Below are 23,518 nucleotides of genomic sequence, written 5' to 3'. Positions count from 1 at the left end.
AAACACAAAAATGGCGCTATTCGCAGACGACACTGCATTATACGCTCACTCCTTTCATTCGGCAATAGCGAACAGATTGCTACAATATAACGTCGATAAACTAACCGAATTTTACAAAACCTGGAAGATCAGAGTAAATGAGAAAAAAACCGAACAGATCGTGTTTAGCCGAAAACTAAACGACAACAAAATCTCAATTCCTCTTAAACTTAACAACCATCCAATCACAGTTAATAATACGGTTAAATATCTGGGAATGGAACTAGATAGCCGACTTAATTTTCACAAACACATTGAAAAAACTTTAATAAAAGCCAACGGGGCAATCAGAATCCTGTATCCTCTAATGTGCAAGAATAGCCGTATGAATCAAAAAAATAAAAAATTAATATACACCTCCTTAATAAGACCAATCATAACGTATGCGGCACCGGCCTGGTGTCACTTGAAATCATGGCCGACACGACCGTTACAAATTTTTCAAAACAGAATGCTGAGGCTTATCACTAACAAGGATAGATACACAAGAATCACAGATTTGCACGAATTAGCAGGTATTGAAACAATAAAAAATCACATAGATAGAATTTCCGCGAACTTTTACGAAAAAACGAGATACGTGAGCGATCCCGTTAACAAAATAACTTTGACTAGAAAGAACTCGAAAAACGCCAATGAAAAACATGCCCTTCCCTACGAGCATTTACCCATATTCAATAGAAAACACATTAGCTACAAAAATAGCTAACATGTAGCTAATTCCTACTGTTATTGCTACTGTAATTATTGTTGTTTTTGTTGTTGTTATTGTTGATGTTATTTTTTATATCTCATTTTATATATTGTTGATACTGCTTAAGCCCAGGATACTGGGAAACAATGAAAACAGGTTTTTCTCTACATTTTCCTGTGAATACTATGAACTTTAGTGCTAACTTAACACATAAAAAAAAAACAAAACCTCTGAATATCTAAAGGCGTCCAGCCAAAATATTATTATTATTGTAGGTAAATCATGTATAGATAGGAACTACTAAAATATCAAACAACAAATGATGTAAACCATTATAACATGTACATATTAAAATATAATAAAGACTATAAAAGCAAAAAAAAGCGGAGGACTGTAGAGGAAAGAGAATTGTAGATATCCATAGGTCGCTGGTTCAAATCCGGCTCGAAGGAACACCTTTTTGACAATTTATGAAATATTTATCGAGAACATATTCCGTAAACTGAACGATATTTTATTAGTTTGATTCTGTCGAAGAATACTGTAACTCATTTAAATCATTTCATCGTCCCGTTGTTATTCCTTTCCAAACTGAACTATTATAATGAACTATACCAGAATTGAAGAATGATTAGAAAAAAAAATCTATTGAGAGCACCAACCTTCGATAGCTCAGTTGGTAGAGCGGTGGACTGTAGAGGAAGGAGAATTGTAGATATCCATAGGTCGCTGGTTCAAATCCGGCTCGAAGGAAAATTTTTGTTCACTAATTGACTTGGAAACATTGGCGACACCAGTTTTCATGAATTGGGGGAGCCAAGGAGGAGCCAGGATTTTTTAGGGGGGGCTAAGATTTCTGGCTCCATCTAGTTTACGTTATATTTTTTTTGCTCATGAGATGAGGGGGGCTCGAGCCTCCTGGCCCCCCTCTAGCTTCGCCACTGCTCGGAAATAAGGAACTTGAAACATATTATTCAGTATAAACTTTATATGATGATCTTTGTAGTATCAAAGGACACTTTTTGAGTTTTTTTAAGGAATTCCTTATAGACCTTAAAATTTTTTAAGGTACAGTGAATATATTGGTAGTATTTAATTTCAAATATCGAATTTTAATAAAAATGAGTTTATTCATTATCTACACTGCCCAGACAATTTTTCGATGCGAATTACTCAGTTCAGTTCTTTGATAATTACATATTGAAATTTTGTAACGAGAATTATACAAAAAACCGAGAAGAACGGGTAAGTGTATACTGATGACAAATGCAAAATTAACAGATGGCAAATAAGGGGCAATGCCGAGAAAGCCGATAGATAGGTAAAGGAAAATAATAAACCTCGGACAAAGACGAGCTCGTAGTACAATAAAAGTACTCATCTTGAAAGCGTCAATAAACTCATAAACAGTGAAGGGGTCCGATTTTTTACTGACATTTTATGGAGAAATTTTCGTTCTTCGTCTTCGCGAGATTTCTGAATTTTTATATTTCGAAAATCTTCTACACCCTTGTCCAAATAATTAAAGGCTCTTTTTTTCTTTAATTGGATTTATGCAGAATGGTCGAGAGGATTTTCTGCTCCAAATTCGCAAATTACAGAAATTTCGATAAATTATAGAATTAATCCTCTTATAGAGAACCATCAGACTTACAATTGGTATTCCGTCCTCTTGGACGAGAGTAAGTTATTAGATACTTCGACTAAAGCCATTTGTGCACTCGGGTCACAGACCGTACCTACTTGATATGAATTTACGATTCGGATCTACTTGAGAGTTTCCTATTCCGTTTCTGGGACCTTAATAAGTTTCAATTACATTGTCTCGAATTTGTTCTCAGAATTCGGAAGGAATTATCAAGGTGGATTTCAGGAAGTCGAGAGAATATCTGCTGAATTGTTAGCTTTAATTTATTGGAATTCGAGAATAAATGGGCTTGGTAACTGGAGAATCCTCTCGAGAGCGGAATATTCCTCCTGATTTTCAATTTTCAAAGAAATGAAACAAAATTCTCATGTCCCGTTTTATTGAAAAATACGGTGGTAAAAGATATTCTTGGATATTCAATGAATATATACTAACTGACGAAATAAACTACAACACCCAGAAGGAGCTGTTTAATATACATACAAAGATAGTATAGAGGAGTAAATGATTGAAATTTGGAGGAGAAAACGAAGGGTTTCCAATTTTTGAATAAATTTGTTAATAATGTTAATAATGTCCAACGCGATTATCTATACACTCCCCAACACGTCTCGGCATTGATGCAATAAGATGGTCTATTTCTTTTTGAGGGATAGTATCCCAAGCTACCTGTATTTCTTGTCACAGAGTCCGTGGGAGCTGGGGTAAATTACCAAGCCTTCTACCCATGATGTCCCAAACAAGCTATATTGGTCTATTGGCGAAAGATCGGGAGATGTGAGCGGCCATGGCAAAAGATTCACATGGGTCGCTCCGAAAAAGTTTAAACTAACACTGGCAACATGAGGTCGGGCGTTATATTGCCGAAACATTGGACTCTCGAGCCGGTTGAGGTAAGGGAGAACATATGGCTCCACTATTTCCTGGAGGTAACGCAGCGCTGTCATGTCACTCATCAGCCAATGATCGAGTTGTCACAAATCTTTCTCTAATGGCCATAAGTCTTAGACGTCGATCTTGAACTTCATTCGTGCCCCTTCGACGTCCAGTGCCTACACTTTTTAGATTTTGGTCGTTATCAAACCACGCTTGACAACATCTCAGGACAGTATTTGGATTTCTGTTCGTACAGTTCACGATTTCTCGAAATGACAACCCCGCCTCCCATATACCAATAAACCGCTCTTTTTCAAATTCACTTAGCTGACGATAATTCAGCGTACACGTGCTCTAGGCATTTTAACAACAACTAAACATCGACTTTGGATCTCCTCCAAGAGCTGGTTTGTTGTAAAATTTAAAAAACTTGCAAAAAACGACTACAATATTGTTTACATAAAAAACCCACGATTTTTTTCTCCAAACTCCTTGTTATGCTATAGCTATGTTTTACCAAAAACAATTTGAAATTCAAACAGCTTCTGGGTGTTGCAGTTTCTTTGTCAGTTAGTATATTGTAATTTTGAATAGCCCACTATCTCGGCAGCTGTCACTTTTGAACCTGTTAACTCTTGACATTTTACAAGTGCTAACTACAGTTATTAATTGGTGTTTTTTCTCATTCGAGGTTCTTCCTCGATAACTCTTAAATTCATTTTAGGTATAGGATTTGAAATAATAAAAAATATAGGTTCTAATTTGAAAATCTTGAGTTTTGATGAATTTGAGTTGTCCAAGTTCTTGATCTTCTTATAAACACCCTGTACATTTTTGGCCCAAACCGAAAACAGTCTTATAATATTACGTATTTGCAGAATCGAAGAAATTTTTCGAAAAAAGCTGTATTTACATTGTCCGATAAGATCTTCAATTTTTATGTTTTCATCCATTTGTGATTTAGATAAATACTCATTCCAAATGTTCAATTCACTTTCTAAATTTTCAATGTTATACATATTGCCGACCTTAGATGCGAAATTTTCAATATCTAGTAATTTTGAATTCTTTGGCAAAAAATTGAAGAAAGAAAAAAGCATTACATGTTCTTTCGAGAATCTCGTTTCAAAGGCTGAAATCAAATGATCTAAATATGGGATGAATATAGATTTTTCGAAGTAATCTTCAGCTGAATCTGCTTCATAATTAGATCTGTATATTTGTCTACCGCAAATTCGTGGTTTTCCAATCTCTATATTGAGATTCTGAGCAATAGTTGATCTACAAAATTAATAGAAACACATCGTAGTGTATTTGCTATTGGTTCCAATATATTTTAATATTTACTTGCTACCATTAAACAAATCACAAAAGTGAAAGAGTTTATTGCAGCCCATAACTGAGCAGCTCTTTTTGTTGATGAAGAATTTATTGAGATTTCTCCAGATTTTATAGCAGTTCTATAGAGTTTTCAATATATTATTGAAGTGTTCAGCGAAAACCCGCAAAGATTTATATTTAGCTGACCAAAGAGTTTCACAAAAAAAAGGAATATTTGGAATCAGATTTCTTCTTAAGGTACTCTCTCGAAAAAAGACTATAATGTCATTAACGGTGCCAATGCTATTACGAATCTCAGTCAAATAACTGAGATGACATCAGTAAAATTACTGATGTCATTTATTACTAAATTCAACCTAGTGGAGGCACAACGGAAATAAATTGCTTCCTTGTACTTGTCTCTTATGATATTTCGAACCCTGAGAATTTCACCAGCCATTGTTGAGCCTCCATCATAACCTTGTGCTACAAGTTTGTCCAAATTCAAACCAGCTGCGTTGAATGAATGGATCTCTAAATCTTTATCTCCAACGTCTACTCTGAATTTCAAAAGATCACTTAAATTTCCAGAGTTCTTGTTGCTCTCTCGTATAGGCATATCTTGAGTTCCGCAAAAAACTATTGTTTTTATAATCTGTAATTTTTTTTTCTATTTTCTCCAATACTTTTTTCTTACCTTTATCTATTGAAGACAATAGGAGAGTATATATACGATGGTTTTTTTTTTAAATTGACACGCATGGATTGCGTTCGGTTCCACGGTTTTTCTTCACCCAAGAAGTGCTCAACGCGTCTAAAAAAGTTTTCAATTAAAAAAATACCTCGGCCGATTATGGATATGTATATAGTATATTATGGATGTATTTATAGTAATTCCATTGAAAACTGGAAAATTGTTATAAATCCATTACTTTCCTCTTTTCCTTGCCCTTTGGATTGAGAAAGTAATATTGAGGGTGTTGTGCCGAAAAATGAGGTAATCAAAATCTCAGGGGGGGCCATGGCCCCCCCTGGCCCCCCCCCTGCGGGCGCCCATGAATGTGATAATAAATTGTTAGTAGTATAAATCCTCATTTTATACTTTACCAACCACACGATCCCGACCCATTACAAGATAATATTAAAATTAAACTCGAGAATGAAATTCTGCAAAAGTCTTGACATTTTATTTCCCAATATCGATGAAAATACCTGTCGACTCATTCTATTTCGTTGTTACACAAGAAATAGAAGCAGGCGCTAAAAAAAATTAATATCGTTCGTTCATATTTGAATATAAATCTGAAATGAAAATCGGCTACGTACTAGTATAGGAGGCAATATTGCTAGCAAATCGAAAACAAATATTTTGTTTGTTAGGAATATATTATTCGTAGTTTTCGCCGCTCTCAATGAAAACTGTTGACGTTAGTATTCCGATATGGCTATGTATGAAATGCAAATTGTACGCTGTCTGAAATTGAAATGCATAATTTAAGAGATAATCGGAGATGACTGACTAGGTGTTCTTCAACAAGATAAATTCCCTCTTGCCTGTCTCGAATTCATGACATAGTGGTCGTAAGAGACTTAAAAATGTTGCAAGTTATATTTAGAGTCGTAAAGCTTTTGCTTCTCCGAAAAAGTTTATCCCTATAAAACTTAATTCATAGACTTTTATTGGCTATTAACGTCACAATAAAGATAACCAATTTTGATGTATTTATTTTGTATGATAATACTGGAAGAAAGTCACCTTATAATTTTAGAATTTTTCCCATATAAACGAAAGGATTTTTTGAAAGATATCTTACATGTCATTCACCTGGATGTGAATATATGATGAATGCATAAATAAATGATTGTTTTTCACGAGTAGATATTCCAAGAAATGGGATAATGATAATTTGATCCATTTGAACTCTGATCTTATACGAATTGCAGTTTCTCTTTGTACAGTGCATCCCATTTTGGGTGAGACAACCAGGTTTCTCGATTGTTATTCAAGATAGAGCCTTGCGGTTTTCACGTTCCTGTCCTACTTTTTCGCGAAACTCAAGTTGGTCTAATCAGATTTTGCATAACTGTTTCCGTTCAAGAGATACAGGGTGATTTTGGAAATTGATACTTTTCGGACCCCTTCTTTATCTCCGAAGTTATTAGAAATAATGCTGAGGTAGAAACTACGTCTGAATCAGAATTCTGCGTAGAATCCAGTGGCGTACTCAATTTTTTTTTTCGGGGTATGGTTTTGAAGATTCAACACAAACCTATATTTTTTTAATGGAACACCATGTATATCATAACTTCGTTGAATTCGTTATTTTTTCCCTTCAAAATGATGTAGGATACTATGTAGGAAGGATGTTCAGAAATGTTAAAAAAACACTAAAATATCAAATAATGATGATTTTTTGTTAATGGGCGATGGATTTCCTATATAAAAGAAGAATCAATAATAATAACATTAATTCATAGCGATGACAGCTAGATCAGATTGGTTTTTTCCCTCCAATGCCTACTTGATAAAACAATGCTCCCAAATGCATAGTACCCATAATAACAACAAGGATGTTTGTATCATCAATGACCTACTAGTTTTAAAAATCGAAAGTAATAATCCTCTTATTGAAACATAGAAAATTCATGGCCCATTTACAAAAAAATCATCATTATTTGATGTTTTAGTGTTTTTTTTTTAACATTTCTGAACATCCTACCTACATAGTATCATGCATCATTTTGAAGGGAAAAAAATAACGAATTCAACGAAGTAATGATATACATGGTGTTCCATTTAAAAAAATATAGGTTCGTGTTGAATCTTCAAAACCATATCCCGAAAAAAAATATTGAGTACGCCACTGGATTCTACGCAGAATTCTGATTCAGACGTAGTTTTTACCTCAGCATTATTTTTAATAACTTCGGAGATAAAGAAGGGGTCCGAAAAGTATCAATTTCCAAAATCACCCTGTATCTCTTGAACGGAAACAGTTATGCAAAATCTGATTAGACCAACTTGAGTTTCACGAAAAAGTAGGACAGGAACGTGAAAACCGCAAGACTCTTTCCTAAATAACAAGCGAGAAACCTGGCTGTCTCACCCAAAATGGGATGCACTGTACATTATATTCATTAATGTCAAAAGCATGTTGACTTTCCATAAAAGGTCAGGTGAGGTTAGGTTATAAAAAGTTATTATATCGCTGATGATATGAGTACTGACAACAGCTAAGTAGTTAAAATCCACTTACCTTTTAGATTCAAGAACTAGATACTCAAACATTTATCGAGGTTTTCGAAACAACAAGAACCAAATATATTTTTTATTCACAGGAATATTTACAAAAACAATATATTACAACATAAAGACAGATCGCACGCAACAATCTGACATTCAATATGATTTCAAACCTATACATCACCTTTGGAAGCATCAAATTTCTGACCTTCATTCATTTGCTTAAGGCATTATAAATATAGGGTAGTTTGCTATCAGAATTGTTTAATAATATATTAATTAAGGGATAACTGAGTTCAATATAGCAGGAAAGTTGATATTTACAAATGAAATCGATATTGTAAAATGCCTTTCTCGATAAAAAACAATTCTCGCATTTACAAGTTTGGACTGGTCTATCATTTCGTGGCCACATTATACAGTGCGTCAATTTAAAAAGATACCACCCTCAAAATTTCGGTCCCAATGCAAAATCAGAAAAAATACAAAAAAAAAACTTTCGTTTGTAGATGGAAAATTCTTGCAGTTTCTAATCAATTTGTATCAACCCTGTGAGCCACATAACATCAACCCCTAAAATGGGTAAATCACTGTTCACCTTTTTGCATTTTTTCTGATTTTGTATGTGGAAGGTGGTAGGTACCTTTCCAAATTGACATACTGTATATCTACTCATAGATATTACCATGAGTACATGAAGAAATTTTTGAGACTTTCAAAATACCCTTCTTTTTATATCAACAGAAATTGAATTTAAGAAGAAAGAAGCAATTCTTTTCGGTTTTTCAAATCTACTGTTTCTTTTTGCAGAGTTTTACAGTAAAGTTTCCTTGATATGTATCAATCAGACAGAAACTTTCGAAACGGTGATATATCGTTTAGTTCATTTATTATTATCAGTCACGATCTATAATCGAATATAGTTACAGGATGGTCGAAAAAGCAAAACTCAATATCTGTTATTTTAAACAATATCCGGAGGAGGTTCCCAAGTTAAAAGTTGCATGCTCGTGGACTTATCCAATGCTTTTTTGTCGACTCCGTACATCTTGGGTAACTTCTTCCTATTAACTCTGATGGATTTACTGTAAAGTTTCAGCACCTGACAGTTACAGGTAACAAGCATGGCAACTATAATTCCTTGAAGCCCTTGGGTTACGTGGAAGGATATTCTTGTGTACTCGTTGTCGTCCAGTCTGTACAGTGCCCCTAGGGTAACAACTCCATAGATGATTAGGGTGATCTGCGAACAAGGGAAGAAATATTTAGAGAACTGGCAAACATCTCTTAATTTATTTTTATTGAAAAGTAGTGTGGTAGCTGGCCAAATTTCCGTCCTAGGCAGACGCCCAAGTTGATGCCTTTAAAATAGTCAACTAATACACAATGTTAAAAATTAATATTGGGTAATCGGGGTTTTCTACCGAAAGATGAAAAAATTGAAGGCATCGCTTTGAAACATTTTTATGTTGATGGCTATTCTTCAATTTGTCATTTCAGGAAATATTTCAATTTATCCCATGAAATCAATTATATTCCAATTATCCTTGTAGCCTCATCAAAAGTAGTGTTTGCTGAAAATGAAACATGTCCATAATCTTTCTTCTATAAAACCATTGGAAAATATGATTGATTCTGTTCACTTCAGAATCGTGATATTCTTCTCCTGAGCACGCCTACTATAAGAATTTTTGGCACACAGAAGTTCTTATCTTGTACATAATTAATGCTGTTTCCAGATATATGATTTAATTACATGTGACTACAAGGATAACTGAAATGTAATTGAAAAACGCGAAATAACCATCAAAATTTTGACCGTTTTATGGAATTTTTTGTTGCAAATAACTTGTATGATCTCACTTTGAGGTATGGCCCTTTCAAAAAATGAGTTCTGATTCTGGTTTTTATTTATAGAAATGTTATTAACAAACAATGAAACAAATTAATATTTTTGGTGCAGGTAATCTAACACTCATGGGATCCTTTGAGAATTGCCTATATTCGATTGATAAATGTTGATAGATTTTATAATATGTTATGATATTTTCTAAAAAAATATTGAATGGATATAAAAATTTATTTCTCTATCCAAATTATGCACAAGAGCCATAAAATATTCAGTACTGGTAACTTATCATTGAAAACAAAATAACAAACTGATACCTGGTTGTTATTTTGATTGTCATACGACCTAAAAAGATTCCACTTCAATTTATTAAATTATGAAACGAATTCTCAAGAAATACTACATACGCGTACTTTCGATCAACAACTCCCAATGAAATCAAACTTCTGCATTACTTAGTACCTTTTATCGACTTGAGTGAAACCTAACCTTCTCCTTTGGTTAATGTTTCAGAAGTTTCCGGGAAGTTTCGTGATCGTATGAGTCGAAAATCGTAAACTATTCAAGCGCATTTAGGTTCAATTCAATTATTCTTCGTCTACATTGAATATTCTTCGAAACTGAATCATTTAAAGCAGTTAACAATTTTGAAGCCTACTACACTACGCATAGATTAGATTAATCTACTGGATTAACTTTGATCATTCCTGCATCATACATTCAGATTTTATTCTATTATTGTATATTTAGGCAGACAACTATTAACATCTTCATATATTTCATCTAGTGTTACTGTGTAAGCAAACCAATGATTTGAAAGGTGTTATTCAGACTCTGCTGGTTGAAAGGTGGTAGGTATGTTTACTTGGCTCTAATGCAGTGATTGCAGAGATTGAAGCCAACTTTGAAAGCAAAATCTTCCTACAAAATAGGTAATGAAAAGTTAGAGGAGCGTTAGAGTAGGTACAGGGCCGCTGCAGGAATTTTTTGGCGCTCCTGCTGAAAAAGTATCAATAAACCCCCCCCCTAACAAAAAACATCACCTGCCCTGATTATAATTGGCCGTTTTTGATTTCTCTAGCGTTTTTGCTAATCGTTTCTTTCTTAAGTCGTTTCCACTGGGTTTCTTTTTTTTTCGGACATTTTTACCTACAAAAAATTCCGATGTTTCGATGAACAATGCGTAAGTATTCACATTCACGAGACTGCGGACGATCGATGAAAGATTACCTACCATACCACAAGATACAAAGAGCGGTAAGGGGCATACAAAGCTTCGAAAATTAAATGGGATTAAAAACATATGTACCGCTGAAAACATTTAGCATTTATCTGTAAATACAAGGCGTGTATTTAAAGTAAGGTCTCCATTTATTTTTTTCACATTAAATAACATTTATTTACTAAGTTTTGTACATTGCTGTAAAGCTTGAAATCTGAGCTATTTTTCTACGTAATCGCCATTCACTTCGATGAGCTTCCTCATTCGTACGACAAACTTTTGTATCACCTCCTCGAACCACGATCCCGCCGCCTCGCGCAAGAACGAAACGACGGCTTCATGAACTTCTTCATTGTTCGCAAATTTCATTCCTCCCAGATGTTTTTAAGAGCATCTTGGAGTTTTTCGGCCAACTCATTGAGAGTCAACCTGCGATCTTTCAGCACTAGCGCCTCAACTTTCCGCACTGTTTCGTCCGAGTGTGACGGCCTGCCGCTGCGCTTCTCTTCGTGAACGTTTAGTCGGCCAGCAGAAAATTTTCTACACCATTTTCGAACGTTTTTCACGTCCATACATTTCTCACCATACACTTCTTCCAATTGACGATGAATTTCCATAGGTGGAGTTTTTTTTGAGTGCAAAAACTTAATGACTGAACGTAACTCGCACCTGGCGGGAGCGACAACCGGCACTTCCATTGCAAATGGCTGCTACGTCAAGACTGAGCGTCCTAATGAGCTCCACCAGGTGTCGATTGGTGGAGGAGGGCCTAACGTATACAACAGTGTTGCCGGATTTCATCTAGCGCTACTTGCGGCGATACAATGGCTTTGGAGACCTTACTTCAAATACACGCCTCGTAGTTTCGAATGCAGAATCGTAGGAATTTTCCATATGTTGAATGTGTAAACAAATTCCACATAATTCGAACTGTTGTTTTTCGTCTTCGTGAAATACGTTCCATCCCTCATTCAATTAGTATAATATAGGCAATGCTGCTTATATTGGTTGGGTGGCCATGTGTTATTTATTGAACAGGCGGCTTAGTAAAGATGGTTTGGATATTTTTATTGCTGGGAATGTTGATAAACGCAGGAAAGCGGACCAACCTCATGTTGTTTTTAAGAATCGAGACTATATTTTTTCAGAAATATGAAAGGGCGACCACAAACTGGGCTAAATTGCCGCCCTTCAAAAAGAGGCGCCTGAAGCAGTCGCTTCACTGTTTCAACCCTAACGCCGGCCCTGAGTAGGTACACGTATCACTTTTGAATGTAACTATGTTAACGAATGAAGTCGAATCTTTAAGAAAATAAGTGTTTTTACTATCTCCAGATTTATTGAGTCAATTGATTCCGAAGTAACATTCATTTTGAAAGATGGATAGCTTATATCTTCTCAGAACAAGAACGTCAATTTGCATGACAAATGTAATGAAACTAAAGTCAGAGCTTCACAACACTCATACTAAAACTCTAAATAAGTGACGCATATGCTTAGTGTACACATTCGGAAAATGAAACCAAAATCAGACTGGCAACATTTTTATTCTTGTCTAGCAAGCACAAACGAGATTCACCACACATGAGTATGAGTGACGTAAAAATAACAGAACAGAACGCTGAAACGCAACATGCCGAGAAAGCAACGACGACTGACAATAACATCGACGGCACTCTTCAAATCCTGCCACGGATGCAGTTATCATGGCCCTCCAACTCCAAAACGTGACGGGCGAAACAATCAAACGTCAAATTTGCCACTGTGAGACGTCATGGCCATACCTAACCCCCCTCTCAGGAACGACTTGTTCGGTTCGACATCGAAAATGTCAGGAGCGCGCCAGCTCTTTTTTATGGCCTTCACGGCTCTTTCCATTACGTGATTTGAATATGATAATCGCGGCTTTTCTGTCGCCGAGCGGGGAGGACCGGCATCGATGTCACGGTGGATTTTAGGTTAGAGTGATACGCGCCGAATTTATGCATTCAATGACGGTCTGTCACAAACACAGAATATCATTAAAAGCGGAGTGGTCGCTCTTTGGCCGTGAGTGGCGAGGTGTTTGAAATGTGGAGTTGGGGGATATGCATGAGGGAGAGGGGATTTGAAGGAGGGGTGATTTTTTATGGTGTTTCAGGTGTATTGCGCTCGTCTCTGAAATTCCTCATTATTCAGATTTTTTATTGAAATGAAAATAACCTTATCAATCCAAAATACTTTCAGAACATTTTTATAAGTGAATTAATGCACGTTATAAATATCAAAACTATGACAATATTGTGCTAAGACCTTGTAACGTTACAATTACCCACTTGGCAAAAATTGTCGAGATTCTAAGACAGATTACTAGGGGTGGTTTGGCTTATTTGACAACAAAACTTCTATTAAGGTTTTTACAAATATAATGAAATCAAAATTCACAAAAGTCGACCCTTAGCTTAAATAAGAGAGGTTTCACCGATTCCTTAGGTTTTCACGATGAATGAAATGACTCTTCAACACATTATTTTCAGCCTTTACAATACCATATTTCGAAAAGAAACTACAGTACTCCAGTCCCCTTTAGGAAAAATTGAAGTTGTTACGCCGGAAACTAACTTCAGATACAATTTTATAAGCAGGTTTATTATCAATTTCAACGAGGAAGTATTTCAAAAACGAGATTCAGTATGTACTATGTACTATCCCATATCAGTTCCAAGGGTGATTCTTGTGATTTTTAAATTTCAAGGAAGGTGCGAGAATCCCAATCCAATTCTCGCCGATAAATCAAATTTTAAATCTCAAATTCAGCTACTAATGGCTGAAATATAAAAACGTACGTATCTTTTTTGAAGTCTCAACAGTTATTGAAAATCTTCCAAAGAATTACCTCTGTTCCTTTCACTAGATACCAAACCCATAGCCGACTCATCGACAACTAATCACGTACGATGAATTGACAAAATACTGCGTCTTTGCAAATTACGGTAGAGTAACATGAATTGAAGCGTGCAAAATCGTTGCAACCTTCACTATCTAATATATATTTTCGATATATACTTTTTGGTCAAGAAATACAATTCCAACCGACAAAAAATTAAAACCAACCAAAAGAAAAATAAATATTCCAAAACTGCACAGTTGTGTAGTAAAGGGCTGGTGAGTGACTAACAAAAATAACATTAAGACAGATGTACGTTTCGGAATTTTGTATTTCTCCATACATTTCTTCCTCATCAGTGTCTTATAGTTGAAAAACTTTCTGAATTCACGAACTTACAACTGGAATATTTTTAACACCCAAACTGACGACTGGCCTTTTCTTCCTAGCTCGTATCTCAAATCAACGGCTCGTCACCTATGAAGATGTTGTATGCCGCTTTGGATGCAGCACAGTCGTATTCCGAAATAATTTTTCGCCACCAATCGACACGAACAATTTTTTGATCATCATTCAACAAATGTGGAATCCAACTTGCACAGAGCTACCGAACACACGAATACAAATGTTCGTGCAAAACCTTATATAAGCTGGTCATACCAATGCTTAAACATCTCTCGATTTCCTGATATGTCACATGACGATCTTTTCCAATTAGTTTTCGCAAAGCTTCAAAATTTTCCAGCACAACGACTGATTTCGGAAGACCTTGAACTTCGTTAGTGAACGAACTACGTCCTCGTTTGAATTCAGTGCAACAACGATATACCGTTGCTTTAAATGGTGCTTCATCGGAAAAAGTTAAATTTAGTTGTTAGATCCATTTTTCTTAAGTCAGACCACGTCGAAAGTCATAATTTTCATATCTCGAAAATTTTCACGAGTTAAATCCATATTTTGGCAGAGATGGAATTTTCAATTTACCGTAAGCAATAGAAATTGTGCTCGTACTTCAAAACATTATGAGTAGGTACTAACACAAAAAATGTCAAATTTTACGATGGCTGATTTCACCTGGCAATACCAGTATTGCCGATTCTCGATATACATAAATAGTAACCCTTAACACGAAATTTTTTCTTATCAATTTTTTTTGAACTAACCAAGGTTGTTCCACTCAAAATGCTATTTCTCATAAAATTATAATTCAACAGATGTCAAATTTATACAAGTTTACTTTGAAGTTCAGGGCTAACTAAAAATCATATGGATTTGATACTAGTAGAGTCATCAATGTGTCAGCCTACGAACTTTTCAACCCACCCTGTTTTTGAACTGATGGGCTGGATCGAATAAGAATAGAAATTCGTCATCAGTAAGTACCAGTTTCATTCTCTCCGCATGTGTCGTCGCGATTAGATTGCATTTCATTGCTCAGATAACTAGTTTTCCGCATTCGAATAATAATCGATAGAAATCTTCAAAAATGGGTTTAACTAGAGGAAATATAGAAGAATTGAAAGAAATCGTTAAAGAGACAGTAGTGGCCGTACTGGATTGCTATTTAGATACCATTACTGAGAAAATAATGCTCAAGATTAAGGACAGAATGGAGGAGGAGTTTGAACGGCTGAATTTTCGATTGCAAGATGATGAGTTTCCTTCTACCGATCGAAATTTGGAAGAACTAAAATCAAGGCTTCACAAGACCGAGTCTAATTTGGAACATTTACAACAGGAAAGTAAAAGAAACAATGTTATTGTTTTTGGAATTCCGGAATCTGATAATTCGGATCTGAAGAAGAAACTTATAGCCATGTTCAAGATAAAATGGTAAACATTGATGCACAATTTATAAAATCCTGCTACCGTTTAGGAAAAGGAGTTAAAAACAAAACACGTCCGATTATTGTCAAATTTTTAGATGAATCATATCGTAGTGAATTTTACTCATCAAGAAAACTTTTTGTGGGATCAAAGGTCTTTGTGAAAGAAGATCTAACCAGAAAAAGAATCGATATATTCAAGTATGCCATAGCGAAATTTCCCAAGAATGTGTGGACTGTTGATAGTATAATTAAGGTTAGAACTGAAAAACGTGTAATTTCAGTTATTGATAAACAGGACGTAGATTCCTTAGTTTAAATGAGTTGATAATGATTGAATTGAATTGTATTATTATGTTGTATGATGTAGGTGATTTCTATATAGGTTTAGTTCTTATACTCTACGCTTATCGGGGTAGTTTCACTGTACATACTGCCATCAATTGTTGTAGAGTTTGATTGTGGAATTTTTTTTTACTGTATTTTTATTATTCTTTTGCTATTGTAGTTGTATAATGGATTGCTTCGAATCAGAATTGAATGACACAGAAAATAAATATTTTAGTGTTGATGCTGCTAGAAAGGAGATCGAATTCGTTATGTCTATCGAATATGAATATGGTACATTTTAATATACGTAGTATACGAAAAAATTGTGATGATTTGATGTTATACTTAAATGCCTTGGAGTTTGATAAAAAAAAAAAAATACTCTTCTCTCCCAAGAACTTAAATCAACAACCAATGTAAAAAGTAAAATTTTCAGATATCATCTCCTAATTCATGTAATTGTTAATTCTGATAGATTCGAAGCCATCCTATCGGCATAATTTTTTGTTTTTTCTTTTTTTTTGCATTTCTTTGGCTTGTTATTCCTTTCAATTGGTAATCTACATTTTTGTTGTTTCTCTTTCAACAATAGTATTGATTTTTTGTATAACTGGGGAGAATGTTCATCAGTTGTAGAAGCAGATAATGACAGCATACAAGCTTGCTTAGGCTGTATATTTCTGCAAGTGAAGTTTTTGTCTGATGTATATTGTAACGAATTCGCAAGCCCTACGCCACTGCCTCTTTCTAGAAGGTACCGGACACACCGAGAGCTCGATAGAAAGATCAAGAAGCTTCTAGAGAGAGATGCGAGCGGTATATAACCAATCGAAGCCGCAGAGCAGGGCAGTGCGATAGAAACGGCGGTCAGTGCCGTACACTCAATTAGATATAAGTTGTAGAAATAAATTAATGTAGTAGTGAAAATAAATTAGTGTAATAGTTGAAATAAATCATCTGTAAATAGTTATTTATAGTTGTGTACCTGAAATAAATTAGTGTTAGCCAGAAGTACCGATTTAATTAACCGAAAAACGTTACAATATTTATACCTATTGATGAATAAATTGAATTGAATTGAAGTCCAATCTCATTCGTTGATACCTTTCCTGTCCTGGACCTCTAAAATTACGACAAAATGATAGAGTGAACTACTATAGGTACATTAAAAAAACAAACAATATCAAAGTAAACTTTTCAAAACCTGTCATTGTCAGGATTACAACCCCAAATCTCCTATCCCTTGCAACGTTTCCAGAACGATACCTGCACCGATATCCTGAAACTATTCACCTAAAGCCATCCGGGATCCCACCCTCAGAGCTGACCGACATCAAATCTCCATTTTCTCCTCGATGTCTACTTATTTCCCCCCTTATCAGAAACTTTTTGTCTCCAGAGAGCCGTCCAGAATTCCTCCGCAGCAACAGTTTCCAACCCCTGACGTGATATGGAGGGTCTATCGCGAAAAACCGCCATCCTTTCGTTTGTTTTCTCACCCTTTCACGGTTCACGGGCTCAGCCGTCTGATTCATCCGCCCCGTTTATCTTCCCCGCATTGTGGGATGCTGAGGCTGAGAAAGTACAACAAAAACGTGGGTTTGTTGTCCCTTTGTGTTGGGGGTGTTCGTTCGGAAGGGTTTGATAATGAGTCATTGCCTACCAGGATGTTGAACGATTTTCGCTTAGGTCGATCAAAAGGCTGAGCACCTATCATCGTAATAGGGATGTTGCCTATAATTTGAAAACACAGGGTGTTTTATTGGGAAAAGGAAATACTTCAGAGGTGCATAGGTGGCACCCAGGCGGTTTTGGAGATACCCCATTTATTGGGTCTTACTGTCTTCGTAAGGGGTTGTCCATTAATCACGTGAGGCTTGAAAGGGGGGGGGAGGGGTTTGATAAAAATCACGAAAATAACACAATGGGGAGGGGGGGGGTGTAGTAAGATATCACGTGTATTTATTTTTTCGTCAAACGCGCGATTTTTAAACAAATATTAAGCGGCACGGCGCGGCGTGTAGTGCAAAGCACAGTGCCAACAACTGACCTGCAAGATGCTTATCCGGTTGGTAGTGTTGAAGAATGTCTTGCTAATCCGTGGTCCGAGGACAATATACATTAAATATATTCATGTACTAGTACAATACATGTTTTTCCTTTGATGACACTCTTCGTTTATTATTATTGTTATGGCAATCAAAAAAAACTTGCAACCAGGTGTAGACATTTTTATTATAGTCCTTAATTTCAGAATAAAATAAGATTATAGTTTATACCTGTATTTAAATTAAGATAATATTCAGAAAATTTTAAGATTCGTTGTAGGTACTAAAAATACACGTGATGTTGAGAAGGGGGAGGGGGGGGTGGTCTTAAACCTCACTACGTATCACCAATGGGGGAGGGGGGGTTAAAAAATGCTAAAAAAAGATCACGTGATTAATGGACAACCCATAAACGAGATACAGGGTGTTTTATGAATTTTGCCCGTTTCTTTCTGAGGTCATTTCAAACGAACCACTTCTCCATATTTGGCAAATATGTTCCTAATTGAGAGCCAAAACGTATCATGCAATAACCGCCTTGAATATCCAGGTCCGGGTTAACAAAAAATTATGAATCGTTTAAATCCTCGAAACAACACCCTGCACATCGGAATTTTGAAAATCTGTTTTAATATTCGGAAACACCACTAAAAACTGAACTGAAACGTATACATCAAATTTTCGCGCAGGCAGTTTTACGTGAAACGTAAGTTTTTAAGAACTTGGATACCTGAAAGAGGTTTGAAGTGACTCATAACAATGAATTATCAAAAATATTGAATACATAATTATTTCAGCATTACTTTGTAATTCATTTTTACATTGGTTTGGCTTTTTATAGCTGTATCCTATTTCAAATAACTTGTATGATCTTCCTAGAAGTTTAGCCCTTTAAAAGTAGGAACCCTGTATATCATACAGTAAAATACGTATTCTTCCAACCACCATGTAGTCATACTGGCTCCAGTTGCTGTCAGAAGAGTTGATTATGTTCCACGCAGACTGTGACCCGTTTATATTCCAGGATCGCATAACCCCTGATATTTCACAATGATACATGGGATTTTCTAGATGTGTTTTTCCAACGGACTGTTTTGTTGTAACGGCCTCGTCTGAAGGTTAGAAAAAAGTCTTTTTTTCTGGAGAATCCCCTGGGCGTTGTGTTCATTCACAAGTTTTTGTCATTGGCATCCATCAAATACACCGAATATTTATGTAACTTTTTACTCAATAACGTATCATCCGATGCCACATGGATGAGTTTCAGAATATCTTCTCTAGCCAGAACTCGTTTGCTGAATCTTTTTCTAATGCAAACATATTTACCTACTTATTGCAATCCTCTGTTCGACGTTTTTCGTTTATTGTCTTTCATTTTGCTAACACACTTTTTGTACAAGTAGTTTGATGAATTTCATAAAGAAAAATTCAAAAGCACTCACGTTGAATTAGGAACTTTCGGCGACAGTTCATTCATACGCCTTGGTACATACAGCTCTGTGGTCTCAAAGAGCGCAATTGGTACATCAATGAATTTTACGTTAGTGCCGTCTCAATTTTTTATCATTCTAATGACGCAGTCAATACGGAAATCTCACATGAAGCATGAAAATTGTTTCTTTATTCTTGTTATTATTAAAAAAATCTAAAAGCCGAAATAATATATAAACAAAAAGTATACAAGTCATTAACATAAGATTAGATAGTGTATACATATGTAGATAGTCACTCATCAACGAATAGAGGCACTATAGTACTAGATCAGCGGTCCAAAGCGTTCTTGAAAAAATTAACACTTTCACCAGAGATCACTTCGAGGGCTGATCTGTACCAGGCAAAGAAATAGCTATTAGAGATCTCTAGCTGGATGCCGAAAATTATTATGATAAAGCTTGAATGTAATGATAATATGTTTGTACATCTGAAAAGCATGGGAAAAGCGTCTGAAGACACATTTCGCTTTTGTCAAGAAGCCACTGAGACAGCGAAACACTTGCTATGCAAATGTGAAGGTTTTCACCGGAAAATGCAACAATATATTGGCTCTTGTTTGTCAAAGCCAGAACAAGAGCCGATGAACTTACAAACAGAGCATCAAGGTTGAGACTTGTTAGTCTTGAGCCTTTCTGTGGGCTTGAAAAATACCAATACGAGACAGAGGTCCCACAATGGGAGAGGGACAATATGAAAACCTTCTGGAGGAGTACTCCGGGTCTTGCTCAGGCAAAGAAATTGGTGATGCTTTCACCGATCAATACCTGAAAGCTCCTGAAGCTACCACGAGTTGAGCTTCGGGTAATAGTGGGACTGCTGACAGGACACTGTCGGTGCAAATACCTTTTGTACCGCATGGGTAAGTCAGCAGATGAGATCTGCAGGCTCTGTGGAAAGAAAGTAGAAACTGGCCTAAGAACCACTCATATGGGAAAGTCAGTTCTGGATGTTCACTAAGTAAAAGCCTATAGGTAGGGTTAAGATCAACTTGGTCGCATTTCCTGGCAGTCCAACAGAGCCTTAACGCCCCGATTCAGTGGAATAATAATAATACTTTGCTCTCGACTTAGATAATCCCTTCCTTAGGTAACCTGATGCTTGATATACGGTTGGCTTTATTAGCTTGTTTTCGAGCTTGATGACGTTTCTGTCACTAGAGAGTTTTATTCGAAGCTAGTTGAATTTCATTACTTGGTTTATAATTTGTCAACGACCGCAAGTGTGCATCTTATGATCTCCTTCGAAATAGCCATCTCTTGGGATTTTTCGGTGGATATGGCCATATTGAATTCTGTAGCATACGTCGTAAGCCTGCATCATCTTGTCCATTATAAGGTTGAATAGTGTAGGACTAAGGTTGTCTCCCTGGAGTATTCCTGTTTTTAATGGTACATCATCTGTAAGATCACGTGACGATTTGATTTTAGTGGAGTTGTTCTGATTAAGTTTCCAAATAATTTCCTGATTTTTTTTGTCTACCTTTGACTAATACTGCCATTGGTGAAATTCTATCAAATGCTTGTTTTAACTCTACGACGTTAAGATGAAGTGGCTTATGGAATTCAATTGCCTTCTCAATTATCTCTCAAATAACAAATATAATGACTACAAATGACCTACTCCGCCGGAAACCTTGCAACTCTTCAGAAGAGTCATTTTGCTCCATGATTTTTTCAGATAGAATTATCGTGTGAGCTCAGCAATGTTTTCCCCTCTATAATTTTTTGGATCCTTCCTATTTACGTTTTTGAAGATGGGCACAGCGATGCTGGTTTTCCAGTACTATAGATATTCACGGCTCGACTTGATATTCAAGCTACTTGACTTAGCTTGAAATCAAGTCAAGTATGTAGTAGTTTTTCAATGTGAAGTATTTATTTGTAACGGGTGTTTTTTTTCGAGGTATATAACTTTAAGTTGGCATTACTGTCGAAGATGAAAACCGATTTAACAGCTGTCAAGTGATTTATTCTCAGTTTAGTTTGGCAATTCATCATGAATAGACTCGCGCCTGAAGAACGCTTGCAAATAGTGAAATTTCATTTCGAAAATAATGGTTCTGTGCGGAATACGTATTGCGCACTACGTCCATTTTATTTTGTTTAGCGATGAAGCGCACTTCTGGTTCAATGGCTACGTCAACAAACAAAACTGCCGCATTTGGAGTGGAGCTAATCCTCAAGTGTATGTCGAAACACCGTTACATCCAGAAAAAATTGACTGTTTGGTGCGCTTTATGGGCTGGTGGAATCATTGGTCCGTACTTCTTCAAAAACGATGATGGCCAGAACGTTACAGTCAATGGTGATCGGTATAGAGCCATGATTACTAACTTTTATACTGAATTGAACAACCATGATGTCCAGGAGCTGTGGTTCCAACAAGACGGCGCAACATGTCACACAGCTCGTGCCACAATCGATTTATTGAAAGACACGTTTGGTGACCGCCTAATTTCACGTTTTGGACCAGTGAATTGGCCTCCAATATCTTGTGATTCAACACCGCTAGACTAATTTCTGTGGGGCTATGTAAAGTTATTGGTCTATGTGGATAAGCCACAAACCCTTGACCATTTGGAAGACAACAAATGTCGTGTTATTGCTAATATACGGCCACAAATGTTGGAAAAAGTCATCGAAAATTGGACGTCCAGATTGGACTACATCCGAGCCAGCCGTGGCGGTCATATGCCAGAAATCATATTTAAAATGTAATGCCACAAGGTTATCTTGCGGATAAATAAAATTCAGGTCAATTGAATAATCCATCGTCATTTTATTGCAATTTAAAGTTCTATAGCTCTAAAAAAAACATCCTTTACTTGAAAAGTAAAGTAAGTACATTCTATCAAGCTACTTGATTTTAAAGCTCAATTAATATCACTTAGCTTATTATCAAGTCAAGCAATAAATATCTCAAATTAAGTCAAGTATGTGACTTATCACGAGTTTGATTTTCAAGTGAAGTAGTTGTTTAAGATATCAAGCTTCTTGATTTGATGAATCCCTCTTCGGTACCTTGTCGTCTTGAACTAGTCTCTGGCATAAGTTGACTGTTTTCTCATTCAAGAAGAAAAAGAAAAAAGTTTATTTTTTACCTAATGAACTCAATTGGATATATTAGTTTTTTATTATATCCGATCAAAAATACTATTTGCAAATGGACCATTCTGTGTAATGCAAGGAGAAAACCCTGTATATAACATCGTCCACCTCAAAAACAGCCACTCTCATCCAGATGGAGATAAAACGTAGCGCTATGGTGAAAAGCGAAGAATATACCGGAACACAAGAGTGTGATATAAAACACTCACGTCATTCAACTGAATTAGTTCGGAGTGGTGGGGGAAACGAAGCCGTCGATAGGGCAGGTAGTATTTTTCACATTTTCAGCGTTTTCCGTCACTCTCAACTTGAACAAGCTGACTGACAATCGGTGTGGTGTTTCTCATTAGAGTGAGTGACTCTGACCGTGACACACACTGGATCGTTCGGGATTTTTCCTGCAATTTGTCGAATTCAGGTGCTTCATAGGTGAAGGGCTGCAGGGACGGGTTCAGTCTGTGTGGGGAGTATAAGAGTCGGAATTTTCCAATTCGAGTAATTTACCCATTTCAGCCCAGAACATATTATACCTATGTTCTCTTCATTTCGGTGTGTGAATTTTGATACTGATTCTGGTTTCATTAGCTTTCAAATAGATATAAACAAAATCAAAAAATATAATAACTGTTCAAATTAAATTTTTTTTTTTTTGGTAAAACATACATAGATAGTATAGCAACGAGAAAATGATTGAAATTCGGAGTAAAAAACAAAGAAATTACAATTTTTTTTTTAAATTTGTGTTTGTCCACCGCGATTATCTATACACTCCTCAACACGTCTCGGCATTGATGCAAGTAGATAGTCTATTTCTTCTTGAGGGATACTTTCCCAAGCTACCTGTAGTTCATGTCTCAGAGATGTTAAAGTCCGTGGGGACTGGGTAAATTTCCAAGCCCCATGATGTCCCAAAAATGGGTGAAAATCGGGTGATCTAGACGGCAATGGCAAGAGA

The 23,518-nt window shown here is 36.0% G+C and overlaps 1 protein-coding gene and 1 non-coding gene across 3 annotated transcripts in view; one reads left to right on the top strand and one right to left on the bottom strand.

The window, feature by feature from the left end:
• Nucleotides 1-1,394: 1,394 nt before the first annotated feature.
• Nucleotides 1,395-1,486, top strand: Trnay-gua. Its single transcript is given in 2 exon segments — nt 1,395-1,431; nt 1,451-1,486. It is a non-coding gene; the product is annotated as a tRNA-Tyr (tRNA).
• A 6,405-nt stretch (nt 1,487-7,891) lies between these two features.
• LOC123678275 (adhesion G protein-coupled receptor E3-like) overlaps nt 7,892-23,518 on the bottom strand; it is a 193,417-nt gene continuing 177,790 nt past the window's right edge. For both annotated transcript variants that reach the window (XM_045615244.1, XM_045615245.1), the window contains exon 7: nt 7,892-9,064. In XM_045615244.1, the coding sequence (XP_045471200.1) occupies nt 8,786-9,064 (279 nt within the window). In that variant the 3' untranslated portion in view covers nt 7,892-8,785. The remainder of the gene's footprint in view (nt 9,065-23,518) is intronic.

The sequence above is a fragment of the Harmonia axyridis genome, chromosome 4 (genome assembly GCF_914767665.1).
Source record: "Harmonia axyridis chromosome 4, icHarAxyr1.1, whole genome shotgun sequence".
In the NCBI taxonomy this organism is placed as follows: Eukaryota; Metazoa; Arthropoda; class Insecta; order Coleoptera; family Coccinellidae; genus Harmonia; species Harmonia axyridis.
Note: the sequence above shows the minus strand (reverse complement) of the source record. Positions and strands in the feature narration are given on the sequence as shown.